The sequence below is a fragment of the Echinops telfairi genome, unplaced genomic scaffold (assembly GCF_000313985.2).
Source record: "Echinops telfairi isolate 266 unplaced genomic scaffold, ASM31398v2 ScPeMD7_7457;HRSCAF=8495, whole genome shotgun sequence".
NCBI lineage: Eukaryota > Metazoa > Chordata > Mammalia > Afrosoricida > Tenrecidae > Echinops > Echinops telfairi.
The window spans coordinates 33,810,283-33,829,184 of NW_022111357.1; the positions used below are offsets into that span (position 1 = coordinate 33,810,283).

Below are 18,902 nucleotides of genomic sequence, written 5' to 3' on the forward strand. Positions count from 1 at the left end.
TGGGCGGAGTCTGTTACACTCGACCTCAGGGAAGAGCAGTTGGCAGGATGTGGCCTGCCGGAACCCACCCATACCAGTCTCTTGTCTTCCGCTCGGTCTTCCCGGCTGAGGGCTGACTGTGTGTGAGACGATGTCCCTGGAGTATGGAGAAATTGCACGGGAATCCAGTAGTTAGTCTTGTCATGAGGTCGTCCTGCAACGTAAGATTGTATGGAACTCAGCCGCCCTCCCCGGAAACCTTACGTTTTGCAAATGGCTGTGTCCACGCCCCCACGAGAAGACTCCACTGACTCTTCCTGCTCAAACGTCTAAAGCAGGGGTCCTCACGCTTTTTAAACGGGGCCAGGCCACTGTCCAACGGGTCTGAGGGCCGGACTATAGCATAAAAAAAACTATGAACAAATTCCTATGCACACTGCACATACCTTATTTTGAAGTAAAAAAACAAATGGGGCAAAAACACCCCGCGGGCCATAGTTTGAGGACCCCTGATCTAAGGAGACTCTCAGGTAAAGTCTGAGTATAAAGTGCAAGGGCATTGGTCCATCCTCAAGCCACTGCCTTTTGAGCCCCTGACTGTGTGCAGAGCACTGAACCCCTTGGCCTTTCGGGATACCATTCTGTGCAATCTGCACGTCACGTTCCCATCTCCCGGGTAAGGAACGTGAGCTGAGAGAGGTTCAGCAACCTGTTCAAGAACCGACTATACCGCTGCCCTTCAGTCTCACGACGACAGGGCTGCTGTTGTGTCATCTCACACACTCACACACACACACACCCCCAGCTGTGAAAACACCGGTCTGTCACCCGAGATGCAGGCAGGGTTGCCGTCTCGTCGTACCGGCCGTGGGGAACGTGTTCCGAGGAGAAAGTGGGTGAGAGCAGTTTCTGTGCTGTGTCTAGACCTCTGCCGGAGGAGATGCTGTACTACGCCCGTGACGACACGCATTACCTCCTCTACATCTACGACAAAATGCGGCTGGAACTGTGGGAGCGAGGCAATGAGCGGCCGGTGCACTTGCAGGTGGTCTGGCAGCGGAGCAGGGACATCTGCCTCAAGGTATGACAGGGCCACGCCCTGGCCCTCCTGAGCTGTTTCCAGTGGTGACTGGAGCCAGACCTTCGCAAGAGCCTGGGGCCCAGTCGGCATGCCCACTGATCTGGAATCTTCTGGAATGCTTTGCAGAGATTCACCAAGCCCATTTACACGGATGAGTCCTACCTTGACCTGTACCGGAAGCAAAAGAAGCACCTCAACACCCAGCAGTTGACGGCCTTCCAGCTGCTGTTTGCCTGGAGGGACAGAACAGCCCGCAGGGAGGATGAGAGTTACGGGTGAGGGAGCAGAGCCTCGGAGGCTTGCCGCCAGACTGACTGGCTGTGGCACAGGGGGACCGCCTGCGAAGTTTCTTTACCATGAAAGCCAGTTGTTTCCCCCGGTTACCCCAGCACCTGGGGCTGAATCGAACATGCTCCTTCATGTCTCTGTTCCAGATACGTCCTGCCGAACCACATGATGCTGAAGATATCCGAGGAACTGCCAAAGTGAGTAATCTGAGCTGATGAGTGCGCGTGGACGTTCCTCCATTGCTCTTACCCAGCCCTGTTTACTCCGAGCAGGTGAGGGCCTAAGGAAGTTAGCACAACCCAAGTTCAGGCGCTTCTGCCCTCGGGCGGCCAGTTAACCATGAATCTAATGTGCTGGAACTCTTTCCCGGATTTTGGTTTTGACTGAGGCCAGTGGGAGGTGTTCAGCCCATGGCCTCTGCTTTCCAGGGAAGAGTGACTTTCATCTGTGCTTTCTTCCAAATGAAGGCCTCTCGTGATTAGAAATGTGCTGTCATAACCGTCATGGGGCTTGAAGTACAAGCCAAGAATCAAACAGGCCCCCCTTTGCAGACTGCAGAGCTGAGACCTCTCAGCAAGCCGGGGTGTGATCGAAGCTTTTCCTGTGGGCAGGAGGCAGCCGCTGAGAGCAAGCCACTGAAAGGTCGTGTGGCTCTGTGGACTCTGCTCTCATGGAGGACCGTGTCTCCCTGCTCTTCAGCTCCGCTCTGCTTCTCCCGTGTCCACAGGGAACCTCAGGGCATCGTCGCGTGCTGTAACCCCGTGCCACCTCTTGTTCGGCAGCAGATCAATGAACTGCACCTGCTCATCCAGCAGGCTCGAGAGATGCCCTTGCTCAAGGTAAGAAGCCTTCTTGCTCCAGGGCCCCAGCCCAGCATCTGGCTGCATGCGTTCTCCAGCGCCGGGGAGGGCTTCAGAGAGTCGCTGGGAAGACGTCAGCAGTCTTTCGCCCTGTTTCCCCATGAACCTTTTGAAGACCATGCCAGCAGGAGCTGCTCTCCACTCTTTAAAAACCCTCATGGGACGATGGGTTGCTAGCAGTGGAAGTCGGGATGGGGTGTCTTTGGGGGTTCAGCTGTGTTTTGTCTGTTCTCGGGAACTAGAGCATGGCCTAACCTTTTGTTGTTAATAATTTTATTGATGTGAAGCTCACATGCACTTCCACAGTCCAGTCTAAGAGTTGTCGCACACCATCACCGCGGTTCAGTGCTTCCTCTCCGACTCCTGCCCTCGTTATTTACTCCCTGACTGCCCCCACTCGCCCCGCCCCGCGCCAGGTGAACCATTGCATCAGTCAGTGTCTCTGGGCACCCTCTCCTTCTGTGCTTCATAAACTGGGAGACGTAACAAACAAAAACCAGAAAGGAAACAGAACGAAAAGATTCAGGTTGGGTCAAGAGGGAGGTCAGCTGACCAAGCATCACCTTCAGTGGCAGTCCGAGCCACCGTGATCAAGGTGACAGTAGTTTCTCATAGTCGGGTGCTGTTGGAGCCCCTCCCCTGGCCCGAGGGGAGCGGCCAGCTTCATCGGACTAGAGACCCTACAGATGGATGTGGGGCTCCCACTCTCCTCCACAGCCTTCCATAAATCGTATGTTCAAAAGTTAAGCTCGAATTGGATTTTGTTTTCATCTTTGTGTGCACTGAGCTGACGTCTCACTTAGATGGCGGTTGGTTTGAATACAAGCCTTAAAAGACCCTATTCCAATCGATAGCCGGGCACCATCTGCTTTCTTCACCACCCTGTGCTGTAGCACCCTTCATTTTCAGTGATCTCGTCACGAAGGCAGGTATCGAGTATCGAGCAGGGCCATGTTAAAAGGACTAACTATTCTTGGATTGAGGGTAGAATTAGTGGGGGCCCATAATCCAGCTGCTTGTCCATGGGTTCTGAACAGCTGGTTTACAACCATATTATCCTATTACGACCCAAAACAACAAAAAACCCGAAGAATGTGGTCAGTCATCCCCTGGGTTACCTGGCCATTGCCTGGATAACACGGGTAATTTACCCAACAGCATAGAATGTAAGGTCCTGTCGCGAAGTTTATGTAAGTCCAGTCCAGCTTCCAGCTGCAGCCCATGAGTTGTTGCCTGCACAGATTGAATTCTTCCAGGATGGAGCTCTGTTACATTGGGCGTGGGGGTTGGTGTTAAGGGAGCTTTTCCTCTGGCATTTCTGTCAGATGGATAGCTGTCAGTTCTGTACGAGGAGCACTGAGCAGTGCTTCTAGGTGGGTCTGGGTCTCCTTTCATGGGCCATATGGCGTGATCTCTGGGGGCTGAGCTGCTCTGAGGCGGTTGGTCTGGTGGCAGACGTGGAGTGGGGTCACAGCCGTGGGAAGCTGTCGGGAAGCCTGGCAGTGAGCACCATGGAGGCACTGCCCCGTGAGTGGGAGTTCCTGGGGTGGAAAGGAAATCACCAGGAGAGGAGCAGCCGCAGAGAGACACAGGTGGACCGCAACCGTGAAGGGGCGGTCTGTTTCTGGAGGCAGTGCTAGTACTTTGGAGGTGTTTTGTAAGAGGCGCTGGGATATGGAAGAATGGAGGTGGGGTCAGAGACGGCTCGCCCCAAAGGTAAAGACGAGGCGGCTGGGAGCCATTCAGTTGACTGAGGAGGACCCTCAGGTGTGGGGAGTCGGACTGTGTGGTGAGTGGCTGGTTTGGGGGGAAGTGGTTCACCAGGACTTTCTTCCAAGGTGCCTCTAACTCAGCTGCACCCTCCAGCCTTCGTGCACAGGTGAGTGTGAGCGATCTGAAGCTCTCCGGGACGTCCCTGGTGTGCACACAGGTGAAGAGCTCACTCGCGTATTCGGAGCGTTTGTGCAGGTCTGTAGGCAGTGCGGCATTATTGTGCGTCTTCTCACTTTTGTTTTATCGCAACGATTTTAGAGATGTCGACTCAGTAGTCTTCGTGGAATATTGTAAATGAGGTTTGAAAGTTTATTGATCGTGGGAGACTCAAAAACTCTGGAAGTAGAGGAAAAAAGAAAAATCTGAGGCAGAAGACATTTTCAGTTATTACCTAAAAATGTCTCACATCTACCCGAGTGAAATGGTTGTAACTAAGGAGAATTTTCCTGCAGCTCATTGGAATCCCCCGAGAGTAAGCTTTGTTGTCGTTAGGTACCCTCGAGTGGTTGGCTCTGACCCATAGGGACGCCCTGCCCATCCTCAAAACACCTCCTCTTTCACATCACTAACATGATGTCCTTCTCCAGGGACTGGTCTCTCCTGACGAAGTGGCCAAAGTAGTTGGGAAAGTCTTGCCGCCCTTGCCTCTAAGGAGCGCTCTGACCTTTTTCTCCCAGCTCAGATTGGTGTGTTCTTTCAGCACTTGATGCTACTTCCCATATTCTTCTCCAGCACTACAGTCCGAATGCATCCATCCTTCTGTGGTCTCCCTTATTCCGTGTCCAGCGTTCACCAGCACGTGATGCCTTGGAGAATACCACGGCAAGGGTCAGGCGCAGTGGAGTGTCCTCTAAGTACTGTCCCTCCTTTTGACTATTCTAAAAAGGTCTTGCGCAGATTGACTTAATGCAATTCATCTTTTGATCTCTTGACTGCTGCATCTCTAAGCATTGATTGTGGATCCAAGAAAGACAAAATCCTTGACCACCCAGCCTTTCCTCCATTGGTCCAGGGGTGAGGCTTCGAGACTTCTTGACATGGAGTTGTCATCCACACTGAAGGCTGCAGTCCTTGATCTTCATCAGCAAGCGCTTCAGTCCTCCTCACTTTCAGCAAGCAAGGTGGAGTCATCTGCACATCACAGGTTGTTAATAAGCCTTCCTCCCATCCTGATTTCACGTCTTCATATAATCCAGCTTCTCTGATGCTTTGCTCAGCTTACAGATTGACCAAGTATGGTGAGAGGCTACAGCCCTGATGCACACCTTTCCTGATCTTTAAACCACGCGATATTCCCTTGTTCTGTTCACATAAGTGCTTCTTGATCCACATACAAGTTCCTCCTGAGCTCAAGAAAGTCTTCTGGAATTCCCGTCCTTCTCAGAGTTATCCATAGTTTATGATGGTCCGCACAGTCGAATGCCTTTGCGTAGTCCTGAAGCACAAGCGAACGTCTTTCTGGTATTCTCTGCTCTGAGCCAGGGTCCACCTGACATCAGCGATGATAGCCCGTGTTCCACGTCCTCTTCTGAATCCATCTGAACCTCTGGCAAGTGCCCTGCTAATGGGCAGCTGCAACCGTTGTTGGGCGATCATCAGCTCAGTTTTACTTGCATGTTATATATTGGTATCTTTCTACAATTTGAGCTTTCTGTGGGGTCATCTTCTTTGGGATGGGCACAACTCTAGATCTCTTCCGGTCAGTTGACCAGGTAGCTGTATTTCAAACTTCCTGGCATAGATAGACAGGTGAGTGCTTCCAGTGCTTCTTCATCTTACTGAACGTTTCAGTTGGGATTCCGTCCATTCCTGGGCCCTTGTTTAGCTAATGCCTCCAGCACCATCGGTTCTGGCTCCTCCGCTACCTCCTGGGATGGGGGGATGTTGACTAGGTGGGGTTGTTTTTCCTAAATGCTGAAATCCTTAAGAGGAACTAGATCCTGCAACAAGTGCCCTCTTGGGTTTTGGCGTTCTTCCTTCCCGTAACCCATGCCTGAATCTGGGGTGTCCCAGTCGGCCAGTACCAGTGGTGCTTCATCTTTTGGCCTTGGCCCTCCCCTTAGACTTCTCCTGCACTTGGCAGGGTAGCTACATTTGCTTTAGGCCGGGGAGCCACCGTGGCAGCATTGCAGCCTAGGGCAACAAACAGTGCCGTGCCCTTCATCTCCCTTCTGCAGCTGAGACCAAAGAGCCCCACTAGTTCTGTTGGGTACAGTAATCCTGTATCCCCCAAAATGTTCTGGGTTTTTTTGTCTAGGGTTTCAGTATTTGAAAAGTTTTCAGCAGCTTCTCCCTCTGAAGTGGCTCGCCAAGCCCTTCTCTGTGGTCTGTCTTAGTCTGGAGGCTCCGCTGAAACCTGTCCACTCTGGGTGACCCTGCTGGACTTTGGAATGCCAGTGACAGCTTCCAGCAGCACACACCACGCAGGCCACCGCACGATGAAGGGCTTCATTCTCTTACTCAGCATACAGTGACGGAGCCCCTGCACGTGCCAGGCCGCACAGAGAGGAAGGGCCCTCCATGGTGCCAGGCCACACAGAGGAAGGGCCCTCCGTGGTGCCAGGGAAGGGGTGTGTGGCATCGTCCTCACTTTCTCTTTGCTCTCCTCTTTAGTCTGAAGCTGCGGCTGGCGTGAAGAAGAGTGGACCGCAGCCCCACCCTGAGGTAGCGTGTGGGGGTGGCTATGGGTGAAGGACCTGCATGGGGGAGCTCCCGGCCTGCCACTGGAGGCTCATGCCCACCCCTTGCTTTCATTTGTGATGCAGAGGTTGGAGAATGTTCTTTTTGGGCCTCATGACTGCTCCCATGCCCCTCCGGATGGCTGTCCCCTCGCCCCAACCAAAGGTAAGAGAAAGGGCCTCTTGGGGACCTACACGAGCCTGCAAAGGCAGATGTGTGGCACCTCGGCCAGCTGGCTGCCTTTGGCCTGATCGACCTCTCTGCCCGCAGGCCCTGTGCCACTTCAGAAACAGCCTGGCCTCTTCCCGGACCAGGAGGAGGAGGAAGAGGAGGCCTCCCTGGATACCAAATGCCTGCTTGCTGCTGCTGTCATCACCTTGTTTAGCGTGAGTCATCCAGACACCGCGCAGTGATGTCGTTCACAGGGACTTACTGGGTTGTCTGTCTGCCCGGCCTGTCGCGTGCACCTCCGAGGCTAACGCCAGAAGGAAGACCGCGCAGTGTGGGCGAGCAGGCGGGAGCCTGGCCTGGGTGCTTGTTCCTCCAGAGGAGGAGCTCTGTGTGGGAAGGGGCCTCTCAGTCAGCTGGGCACAGGGGACCTGGGAGGTTTAGTTGGCTGTGTGTCAGCACTGTGCACAGTCAGGAGAAGGGCTGCGTCTAGTCCAGGTGGGAGCTGGTCTTCATGACCAGTGTGGTCGGGGCAGTTCTTCCCAGCAGGCCCTGAGCAAGTGGCCCTGGTGGTCTGTGGCGTGGGATCCGCCCTGCACGCCCTGCTTGCGCCATCACCATTAACGGCCCCGAGGGGAGAAGAGGAGCGTGTCTCGGAGCCTTGCCTCCGCAGGAAAGTGAAGAGCAGGTGTGCAGGACCGAGGCGGGCGAGGAACCCTGCTTTCCCTTCCTGAAGGAGACTGAGTCAGGGTGGGCGGTGGCTCCAGGCTGGGTGGAGGCCCAGGGCGGCCAGCTGGAGTACATATTGGACTACAAGAAGGCCTTGCAGGCTGCCCTTCCTATGAAACGCCTTCTTGTTTCTGCTGGTCATTGGCCCGGGGGTCCTTACACAAGGAAGCCCAGGAGTGTTTGTCGGTCAGAACTACTGAGTGCTGAAACGCCAGACCCAAGGAGAACGGACTGCTGGAGCTCTGACTGCCGCAGAGAACAGCCAGGGGGGGAGACCGGACAGATCCTGGGAAGAGAAACTGACAGTGCAACGGGCGACAGACAGGATTCTCGGACTTGACCGTGTCATCTAACTTAGTGCTGTCAGTTCTGCACGGGCCTTGCATTAGCCAGTGTGAGAAAGAAGCCTAGGAGGCTAGTAGAGCACAGGTTGCTATGAGTTATCAAAGTGATGCAGTGGCTTCTTGAATAACTTCATTACGGTGCATCCTTTGACCTCAACTACTGCTTCCGTGAACACTGATTGTGTATCCAAGCCCAATGCTTTACAAGTCGAGCTTCTCTGTGTATCATGACGGTAACGATTGGTCCCGTTGTGAGGACTCTTGTTTTCTTTACATTGAGTTGTAATCAATAATGAAAGCTACAATCCTTGATTTTCATCAGCAAGGCCTTCAAATCTTTCTCGTTTTCAGCAGGTCATCTTTGTATCGCACAGTATTACTAACACGTCCTTTGCCTACTGTCCACTCTTCTTCATCGAGTCCTGCTTCTCTGGTTATTTTGTGTGCCTGAAGGAATGTCTCTGAAATCTTAAAATACAAAACTCATATAATTGTTGAAATATGTGTAGCCTACATTAATGGCATTTAAGTAAAGACTCTTTTTGCTACTAAAAAAGATGCAGGTGCCTGGCGGAGTCTCGAGCAGCCTGTCGCCTCCCTGCACGCTGTGTGTCCAGGGAGGGAGGGGCGAGCCCAGCAGTCTGGGTGGAGAGTGCTGGCTAGCGGAGAAGCGTTTTTCTCGGTCAGCTCTTGGGGAGCTTCTGTGTCTCGTGGACCTACGTCTGTTCTCAGCATCTCCATCTCTGCTGACTTGGCTGTTCTTTTTATAAGAGACTGGCCCGAATCCTCCCCTCCACAGAGCCTGCCTCACTAATGTAACCACAACCACCCGTCCCCAGATTGCCACAGGTAGAGTGTTGCCATGGACTATCCATAATTGGAGGCAGTGGGGACAATTCCGCCTTTGACAAGCACTCTGTTGCCGGTGAGCCCCTCCTGACTCCTGGCCGCCCCGTGTGGACAGACAGCACCTGCTCCAGTGGGTTCCCAAGGCAGATCGCAGGCCTGCCTTCTGAGCTGCCTCTGGGTGGGTGCATACTCCTGATCTCTGGGACATGCAGTGAGGCACACAGCCAAAGCAACAAGCAAACTCACTACCCGCAACTCTGACTTCCCCACCCCTGGGGAGAGGGTAGAACAGCTGCCTCAGTGGATTTCTGACACTGTGTTTTTATGGGTCCAGAAAGCTTATCTGTCTCCCTGGTGTATTTGAACTGCTGTTGGCCCAGTGAGTAACCCACTACACTACAAGGGCTCCTTTCTTTGCCACCCGGGGACTTCTGTACTGCCACCCTGTCTGTGCCCTCCCAGGGCTGATCCATAGGAGCGAGTCAGAAAAACAAGCCAGCAGTCTTGCTGTGAGTAGTAAGCAACAAGTGACCTTTTCCCATGTGCTCTGCCCCCGCAGGAGCCTAGTGCTGGGGAAAATGGAAAGTGTCCCCTAACAGTTGCACAGAAAAAGGCCCAGAGCATAATGGAGTCCTTTGAAAATCCATTTCGAATGGTGAGTAACAGAGAGGTGCCTCAAGCCTGATGGAGTTCACTGGGGAGTCGGGGGAGGGGGGTTCTGTAGGCACAGCTGCCTTGGACCCAGAAAAGAAGGCAGCGGGTCTTTAGAGAGAGGAGGCCTCTCGGGACGTATGCCTGGGTCTCCCGGCCAAGACGTCGAGTTGAGCTTCTAAGGAAGCCAAGAAAAAGGCCGGGCTCCGTGCTGGGTCCCCTCTAACATGCCAGTCTCCGTTCCTCCAGTACCTGCCCTCATGCCATCGCCGGGCCCACGTCTCGCAGGCAGCCAAGTTTGACCCATCCTCCAAAATCTACGAAGTAAGTGGATTTGTCACCTGTCCCCAAAATGTAGAGTCCTTTCGTCTTAGTTTCGTAGGCTCCCGTCACAGAAATAGCGTAAGTGGTGGCTGATGACCAGACATATGCCTTGCTACAGTGTAAGAGGGAGAAGTCTACCTGGGGGCTGCCGGCTTGGGGGATCCTTGCCCCCCATTCCCCCTCCCCATGCCCCTTGGAGACCTCCATGGGCAGCTATCTTGCCCACATTTGTGTGTGCTTCTGTCATCTCAGGAGCCCTGGTGGCACACTGGTTCAGTGCTCACTTGATATTACATGGCCTTGAGACCCCAGTGGGGCTGTCCTACTTTGTCCCCTAGGGTCCCTGCATCGGAAGCAACTCAACAGGCCCAGGTATTGGGGAAAAGGTGCCTGCACGGGTGATGAGCTGGAAGCCCCGCCCCACACCATGTGGCTTGTTAATGTAACTGAATCCTTGCCCAGGCATGTGGGGGAGGGGTGCGGCTGAATCGGGAACCCCCCTGATGGAAGAGCAGCACCAGGTTTCCTTTCGGACCAAGCCCCCGGGTCGGCCGGGCTGCCGTCTCCCTGAAAGTCGGGGGAGACAGAAAGGCCTTAGAGCCAGACCATTACTCAAGGCCTGGCCCAGAGCCAACATCAGTCTCCAAAGCTTCTGGAAACCTTTCAGGAAACAATGTTTTGTGTTTCTGTGAGGTTTGAGGGTTCGTTTACACAGAGCAGGAGGCTCGGCTGTCACTTGTACGCTCCATGCCTGTTTCCACACGTCAGTTACTGCAAGGCTCCTTACAGTGAGTGGCAACTCCGATTGTCACTGCGGTGAGTTGCCCACAGCGGGGGAAGACCACCTGTCTCGGAGGCCCCGGGGGCAGCTGGTGCTTCCCAGTGAAGAGCCCTTCTCTGCCGTGCAGATGAGGGCAGGCGGGAGGCTCAGGCCAGACGCTGCCTGCCCAAGGCCCTGTCGCCAAGGGGCACTTTGCCTTGTCCCCTCCTGTCTCCCTAGCTGTGGCCCATGAGGCAGACTCATTTCTCACCGCCCATGACTTGCAGAAGCCCTGACGGGGACCTTAGCTCTGTCACGTGCCAGCTGTGCACCCCTCGGACAATGAGCCTGCCTCTTCCTCTCTGAGAGAGACCATTGTGCATTTGTCCCAGGGAACTTGGGGATGGGGTCAGCGGACAGCTGCGGCCGCATTAGTGTTTTACAGAGAAAGTGAGCGGTGTGGTGTTGACTGTCCACATCATCTCTTTAGGGTGGGACTCTGTCGTTCCTGTGTGTAGTTAGGGGAGCCTGCTCTACTGCGCCTCATTAAGAAATAGGGCCCTCTTAAGGTGCCTGGGAGCCCTTGGTGTGGCCCCGTGGGTTAAGCGCTGGGCTGCTAACCCTGAGATTAGCAGTGCAAACCTGCCAGCCACTTGGAACGGAAAAGATGAGGCTGTCTGCTCCTATGGACGCGCCAGCCAGGGCCTCTGTTCGGCTCCACAGCGTGACTATGAGCCAAGTGGGCTTGATGGAGGTGGGTTTGTGTATTGCTGCTGCTGTTTTAAGAATGTCTGAATTTGGGGATTTGGAATTTTGTATCCATTGTAGATTAGCAGCCGCTGGAAGCTGGCAAGCCAGGTACAGGCACCCAAAGACTCTAAAGAAACTGCAAAGAAGGCAGCTGAGCAGACAGGTAAGACCCCTTCCTTGTAAGCTCGACCCGTCAGTGTGCCGCCAGTCAGCCACCAGTGGAGCGGCCTCCCTGCCCAGCCCCCACTCCCTTGCTTGGGGGAGGTTTGCTCCTGTCGAGGGTGTTGCTGTCGTTGCCCGAGAGTGTCAACAGAGCTGGTTTAAGGAGCAGGCGGGGGTTGGAACCTTGACACTGTTGCCCTCTCTGCTGGGCGTCCTCGGCGGCGGGATCGCATGCACCTCGGCCGCGGGGTCTCTGGTCTCTGGTCTCTGGTCGGGAGGGTGCCGAGGAGGCCTGAGGTGGTCTGTCCTGGGAGAGGAGCCGAGCACTCAGGCCAGTGAAGGGAAGGGCGCAGCTGTAGGGACTCGAGCTCGGAGTCTGCTAAGGGGGGGGCGGTGACCTGGCCGTGGGCAGCAGCACCTCCAACAGCAGTTCTCCCTTGCAGCCGCCCGGGAGCAGGCGAAGGAAGAGTACAAAGCCACCGTGGAACAGGCTGTGTCCGTGCGACAGCAGGCCGCGGTACGTGGGCCTCCTCTGCTTGGTTGTCTGAGAAAGTGGGCCCTGGAGCTAGTTGGGATTGCTCTCATATCTGGGGAGGAAGTGGGGGCATGCCCCCCACTTCCGTGACATGCTTCCCTCTCTGTGGCTCGGGTGTGCTTTTCCTCAAGTGCCCACCTTTCCCCTGGCGCCGTAATCCCGCTACCTGTGGGATTACGGCGCCTGTCTGCCCGGTACAAGTCCCTGAAGCCCCGGCTGTGTCCTATTCTGCCCGCTTCAGGTCCCTCCTGCACCCCCTCCCCACCCCGAGGGCCTGGGATTCTTAGCTTAACCCTGGCCTTCTTAAGTGGCCTGATGCCACCTTCCAGGTAAGAATGCAGAGTTCCCAGCAGGACGAGCCTAAGTGTGCTTGTCCTTCGGTCCCAGAGCCACTTGGAAACGCAGCCCCGTCCTCTCCCGTCGCCGAGGCAGTCCCCTTCCACACCACAGAGGCGACCGATTGGCGGTGGTCTGCAGTCCCTGGGGCAGCTGGACTCACCCCTCTCTCACACGCTCTGCCGCTTTCCCCCGTCCACCAAACACGCAGCTGGAGATTGCGGTCAAAAAGAGAGAGCGTACGACGAGCGACCCGAAGACCACGGAGCAGAAGCAAGGCAAGAAACGGCTCAAAGTCTCCAAGAAGCCCAAGGGCCCAGACGCCGTGGAGAGAGAGTTCACCCCTTACGATTACAGCAAGTCCGATTTCAAGGCTTTTGCAGGTGAGAAGGGGGTAGTGGCCGGGAGAAAAGACTGGTCGCTGTGGTGGGAGGGGCCTGGTCCAGACTCAGATCGAGCCTGCCCAAGACCTGCACCGACAAGAGCAGTGGGGACAGTCCACAGAAACGGAGACGGGCAGAAGCCCACCCCTCCCCCACAGAAGCCAGCTAGGCATCCAGGGAGGGGCCTCCATCCTTTGGACTGTGGGCCAGCTCCTCACGGGACTTGTGCCCGGGAACAATGCCGCTTGCGCACGCGCTTGCTTTCTCTCTCTCTCCCTCTCTCACACACACACACACACACACACCCCTGCACGCACACACACAGAGTTTGGTTGGGAAACGGTGATGTCTGTGAGTCACGGTTCTCTCAGGGTCTGTCCGCTTTGGAGGGGCTTCACTGGCTCCCGGCCTCTGCCGTGGCCCTGAGCAACACGGCCCTCTGGGAGAAAGAAAAGAGGCTTCTCGAAGGAACGGCCCCTGTACCCTCCGGGGCACCGTCAAGTTCACACAGACCTTCGCACTTGGCGCCTGCTCTGAGATCGCTGTCCATGAGCCACGAGCCACTCCGTGCACCTGTGGCTCACTGACTGATGGCTCCCAGTGCCTGGCCACGAGGGAGCCCCTGCGTGATAGCTGCCGCCTCTCTTCCAGGAAACAGCAAAGCCAAGCCTTCCCAATTTGATCCGAATCAGCAGACGCCAGCTGGCAAGGTAAGAAAGACCCCAGGTTCGGGTTAGCACGCACTGGCACAGGGAGGGGGGCCCAGCAGGGAATCCTTCCCTGTGCACATCTTTCCCCTGCTCATTTCTTCCCACGTCCCCGCGCGAGACCCCGAGGGGCACTGCCATCTAAGGGTCCAGTGACATGACATCGGGTCGGTCAGTGCATTCCCTGTGTCTCACGGAGGTCCTTGTCAGCCGCTTCAGTGGTTTCTTACCTTTCAGAAATGCATCGCAGCCAAAAAACGGAAGCAGGCAACGGGAAACAAAAGCATGTCCTTCCCCACTGGAACATCGGACAGGTAGGTCATGCGCACCACGTGACCCTGCTGCCCAGAAAGGGAGCACCTCCCCCCGCTGTGTACCTGCCAGGGGGCCTGGCGCCAGGGGAGCTGAGCTGAGCCCAAAGGCCCAACTTAGCGTGCAGAAAACTAGGGTGGGGAAACGATCGCCTAAAGCCACAAGTCTGTGGTTTGTGGCTGCCTCCATGACTGAGTGTCAGTGGTCCCTCGTTCTCACCAGCTGCCAGGCATTTCCCCGTGGCCTCTCACAGCCCAGAGCCTGGAGGCTTCCCCATCTCATGGTGCCTGGAGGGAGGGAAAGAGCAGGAAGTAGCTGTGGGTGGTGGTTGCTGACGAACTTGTGGTTGCAAGCCTGAGTTGTCATGCTTTAAGGGTGGCCAGGGTTGAGGGGCGGCCTGGGACTTACGTTCTGAAGCCAGCTCTGTGGCTCGGCCCAGAGCCTCGCTCAGCCCTCACCACCCGTCCTGCACCAGCATGCCCGACAGCCTTGGGGAAGCCCCAGGGGGGGCAGATGGAACAGGCCTGGGTAACCCTGGGCTCATGCTTTCTTTGCAGAGGTTTCAGACACCATTGGCCAAAGAGATAGCGTTGGACGAGACCTTGGGGAGGCCCCCGTGGACTGGAAGTATCCAATGGGGGTGCTGGTTTTGTACAAACTTACTTTTAAACCATTAAAAATAATTCCTCCTGGAGAGAGCTGCTTCCTGGGTTTTCCTTTGCTGCCACCAGACTTGGGCCCATGGGTGCCTGACCCCTCCTGCTGAGGTGAGGTGACCTTCTGCAACTGGCTGTGGGCAGAGCGAGTGGCCCCCCCAGAAGGAGCAGGGGGCATCTGGCTGTCATCCAACTGCCCACGTAGCCCTGCTGGTAAGGCTGTCGCAGTTGCTCTCCCCCCGTGGTTTTACCTCCGCTTTTTTCTAGTTGTATGAATCGCAGGGCATTCCCTGTAGGAAATGTGGCCCACTGAAACATACACTACTCACCCGTGTCCTCACCGTTCCCACAGGTTTTTCTATGTGTGGGGGTGGATGGGGGGGGGGGCGTTGCCATGAAGTCTGTTTCAAACTCATGGCAATCCACGTGTGCACTCCCAGGCGATCACTGGCTGTGACCTTTCAGAAGCTGGCCACTGGGCCTGTCTCCTGAGGAGCGTCTAGATGGGTCCAAACCGCCAGCCCTTGGGCTGATCGATAGGGGAGCCCATCCCCCAGCCACCACCCCAGGCCTCCTCACATAGACGGACGGACTCACCGCCTGCCGTGCTTTTTATGTTAAAAAATTGGTTTATGTTTCTAAGGTGTTTTGATGTTTATGAAACTTCTCATCCCACTATTTGTAAACATTCTACTTTTCATTTTTATATTATCCTAAATAATAGAACACTACATTTATTTTGTACATCTTTAACTTAGCCTCTGCTTATATCCTAAGAATTGTCTGCTTCCCCTAACCCTCGGGTGGGCTAGTGGGGTGCACAGAAGGATGCCATGGGTTTTTGTTGTCACCAGTCCAGTCCGTGGGTGTGTGCCTGTGGGAGCTCCCAGCCAAGCAAAGGGGCAGCGGCCGCGGCCTGCCTCAGAGTGGGCCTGGGATGCTGTATCGAACCCTGCTGGACACTGACAAAAAATGCCAGACCAGCAGTGGCAGAGAGGTGGCATTTCTGCTCAGACACATACATGCTGGCCGCCTCCTCTTGGTCCAGGGTGGTACCCAGCTCCAGCCATTACATCTTTTTTTTGTTCTTTTTGGCAGGAGGGGGGCCGCATGGTGAGCCATGACATCTCTAACCCAGCCAGCCCACTTCTACCTCCTGTTGGCCAGAACTTAAGTCACATGACCACAGCAGAGGCTGCTGGGAAATGTCATGATGTCAATCATGCCTGTGTCCAACTGAAAACCTACCATTCTGTTGTCATAGAATTTGAAAGGGCAGCTATTGCAGGACAAAGAACCGCCTCTTGGCGCATGCTCGTTTTAAGGCAGATGAGTGGGAATTGCTTCTCATGAGAGTTATTTTGTGGTGAGGAGGTCCCAGAGCTTCACAGAGGAGGCAGTGACACCGGCCCTTGAGTCAGAAGCAGGTCAGAGCACCTTGTAAGCCATCACTGCTGGTGCTCCTCCCAGGGTCCCCCCTAGGAGAGTGTTAAAAACCCTAAATAAATAAATAAACTCGCTGCCAGTGAGGCGATTCCAATTGTGGGAGCCCTGGTGGTGCGGTGGGTTACGGGTTTTTGGTGCTAGCCGCAATTATCAACAGCTCGAAATCAGCAGCCGATGCACAGGGATGAGCTGGGGCTTCCTCTTCCCACAGTCTCAAGAGTCTCTGGGGCCCAGAGCAGTTCCTCCCCCATCCCCCCTCTGAGTGGAAGCATGTGAGATGGGCCCGAGCCCAGAGCTTAGGGTGGGGCCTGGACCCTGTTCCGAGCAAGCGTTCCAGGTGCTTCTCAGGCATGCTTGGGCCACAGTGGGCTCGCCTCTCCCAGGGGCAAGTCATCCTTTGTCCTTTCTTGGGAAGTTAACCTTACTAGTTTTCCCTGCGTGTCAACTCCTTTTTTATGATTCATTTTAAAAGATGATGACCAAGGATTGTTTAAAGTCTTCCTAAACATCTTTTCTTGACAAATAAAAGTTGGCATTAGTCGGCGAGTGTGTTTGAAATTTCATTTGGTCAGGGGAACCCTAAAGCCGAGTCCTGGCCTCAGCTGGCGACCGGAGGCCCCCAGGGCTTGGGGAGCAGCCCAGGCTGATGGCTGGGCATCGAGTCCGGGCAGGAGCAGGAGGCCGAGTTCACCGAGGGCTTGTGTGAGCCAGTCAGGAGCTGCTCTCGGTATTTCCCAGCTCCGGGGCGCGCTTGTAGGTGGAAGAGAGAACTTATGAGCAGAAGGGTTCTTTGCCCAAGGAGTCCCATGCTGCTGTTTGGGGTGCCGTTCCACCAAGCAGTACACCGTCATGGCCGAATTTGTGCCCACTCATAACCACAGCTGTCTGCCTGGCTGAACCCAGTGCCTGAAACATGACTCCGAAGCAGCAGCTGCCAAACATTCTCCCCAGTGGCTGAGGGCGCGAGTCAGACCAGGTGTCCCCAAGGGCACCTCACCACGTCATCTCTCGGCTGTGACATCATTGCCATGGCTACAGATCTGCTTATAGACAGTTCAAGATGAAGGTTCATTAGGGTCGTTAACAAGTATGGTGTCTGTGAGAAATGCTCAGAGTCATTTGATTCCGACATGTCACAAAGTTATTTCAGGTCTGCTAATAATGTCCAAAGGCCACCTGTCAGCCTCAACTCCATGGGTCAGCAAAGCCGGCTCCCTGAATTGGCAGAGGCACCTCATTCCAGGTCCAGGAAGCTTCCGCCCACAGGCACCCATCTCCACTCCCATGGGTCAGCAATCGGGGTCCAACTGCCCCCAGTTAAGTGCCTCCTGCACAAAACCCAGCTCTCCTTGCCCCGTGGGTTGGGAAGTCCTTCACCCTCTTGCATATTCTGAGACTCCTGGTTCTCCTGCGGCTCCCGCGATGACATAGCTGTTGTCTGGACCCCAGAGGTTCCCTGTGCAGGACCTCAGGTCCTGAGGGGGAGCTCCACTCCTCAGCGGACTCATCTCATACACGTGAGGATGGCACTGCAGGGAATCCTGTCAGTATCTCCCCCACCTTCTTACCAGAGGCACACAGGGATGGGTGTTGAACTGGCTAGGAGAGCCCCATTCAATAGCTGCACACTCCACTGCTCACCTCTACCCTTCCCCACACTGTGACTGCTCTGCGCTCACTAGGAGGTTTGCTAGGTGAGTGCTCACTGGACAGCAGCCCTTTACAGCGGGCTTGTCCGGGCACGTCAGCACTGGGAGCACGCACCCACCTCCAGACCCTCTGGGTCAGCGGAGGCCCTGGTTCACTTGACTTGGCACCTGTGATGCCACAATGTTCTCCTTGGTGTGATCTTGAGTTGGCGGCCTTTGGGAGCTCTTGGGCTGTACCTTCAGGGACCTTTTTGCCCATAATCTCGAGACCTTGGTGTTCTCTGCACCTGAGAAGGTGTGAGTCAATGCAGCCCACACTGGCCCGGCGGGTGCAGGAGACCAACTTCTCCTCGACAGGAGGCAGAGGCTGTGTGCTGTGATCCTCCCTCCCATGGGAGGGTACAGTGACTGAAGCCGCACTTGGTTCAAGGTGTAGGAGGGATGGAGGGTCGTGGGTAACCCTCCCACTGCCTTCCCCCAGGCAGGCCTCCAGGCAGCTGTGTGGTGCTGACAAGAAAGCCAGGAAGGCTGGCCCACTGGGTGCCTGGGCCCTGGCCTTCCCCTTGGTGCCTCCTCGGTCCACAGACACCATCTCTAGCCTCTGTCATTTCACGGCCTCAGTCACACAGCCGAACAGACAGGCACGTGCCTTGGTGTGGGGGAAAGCACAGGTGTGACGGGAGCACCAAGATCCAAGTATAGGGCTGGAACAGATCAGGTCTTAGTCACTGGCCACGTGGATGGGAACTGCCCATCTTGCGATCCTTCCACTGAAGAGGGTCTTCGCTCCGTGACCCTCTCTCCTAGCAGTTACCTTATATACTCAAGGATAAGGCGGCCCAAAAATCAGCCGAGGCACCTAATTTTACCACAAACACTGCATTAAAAATGTGCTTGAAAACTCGGCTTACACCCCAGGATATGGGGCATGTAACTGCACGGGCCTCACCCTACCTTTGAAAAGACAGAAAGCCAGCCAAGGCACAAGAACAACTGGTGTTTTCATCTCGTTAGGTCGGGCAAGCCCTCCCCCACCTCAGGCCAGCGCTGCAAAACGCCAGTCAAAAAGCTAGCTCGCACCAGTTCTCATCTCCCTGCCTCGATCATTTCAACTGCCTGTAGAGCAATTAGCATTTGATATTTGGTAATTAGCATGCTTAATGTGATTCTGAGAAGCTCCTTGACATTTTTATAAAAACAGCACGTCCCCGCCCACCCTTCAAGGAGCAAAGCCCAGTTTGTCAAGGAAAAAAAAAAGCGTGCCAGTCGTTGTCGGTACTGAATATGCATGTGTCGGCCTCTTCTTGGCCACTGCGGGTAAATTTAGAAACTCGTTTAGAAAAGAGCGCTTTCTTATTCAACAGCCAGACGCTCCCGGCTCAGCGAACGCAGGGGGCAAGGGCTCAATGGAGCTCGTCCAGTCGCGGGGCTGTGGCGGCGATCGCAGCAGGGAGAATAAAGACCCTCAGGGCGCCCCTGAC

General features: G+C 55.3%; 1 protein-coding gene across 1 annotated transcript in view; it reads left to right on the plus strand.

Annotated features, from left to right (window-relative positions):
- The window catches only part of EXOSC10 (exosome component 10), a 19,636-nt gene extending 5,272 nt beyond the window's left edge, over positions 1-14,364 (plus strand). Inside the window, exons 9-23 of the mRNA XM_004705434.2 lie at positions 904-1,060; positions 1,187-1,335; positions 1,495-1,545; positions 2,076-2,187; positions 6,595-6,645; positions 6,747-6,825; positions 6,931-7,046; positions 9,310-9,405; positions 9,651-9,725; positions 11,314-11,398; positions 11,841-11,914; positions 12,480-12,651; positions 13,303-13,361; positions 13,596-13,672; positions 14,228-14,364. Of these exons, the coding sequence (XP_004705491.1) occupies positions 904-1,060; positions 1,187-1,335; positions 1,495-1,545; positions 2,076-2,187; positions 6,595-6,645; positions 6,747-6,825; positions 6,931-7,046; positions 9,310-9,405; positions 9,651-9,725; positions 11,314-11,398; positions 11,841-11,914; positions 12,480-12,651; positions 13,303-13,361; positions 13,596-13,672; positions 14,228-14,258 (1,384 nt within the window). The 3' untranslated portion in view covers positions 14,259-14,364. The remainder of the gene's footprint in view (positions 1-903; positions 1,061-1,186; positions 1,336-1,494; positions 1,546-2,075; positions 2,188-6,594; positions 6,646-6,746; positions 6,826-6,930; positions 7,047-9,309; positions 9,406-9,650; positions 9,726-11,313; positions 11,399-11,840; positions 11,915-12,479; positions 12,652-13,302; positions 13,362-13,595; positions 13,673-14,227) is intronic.
- Positions 14,365-18,902: the final 4,538 nt, after the last annotated feature.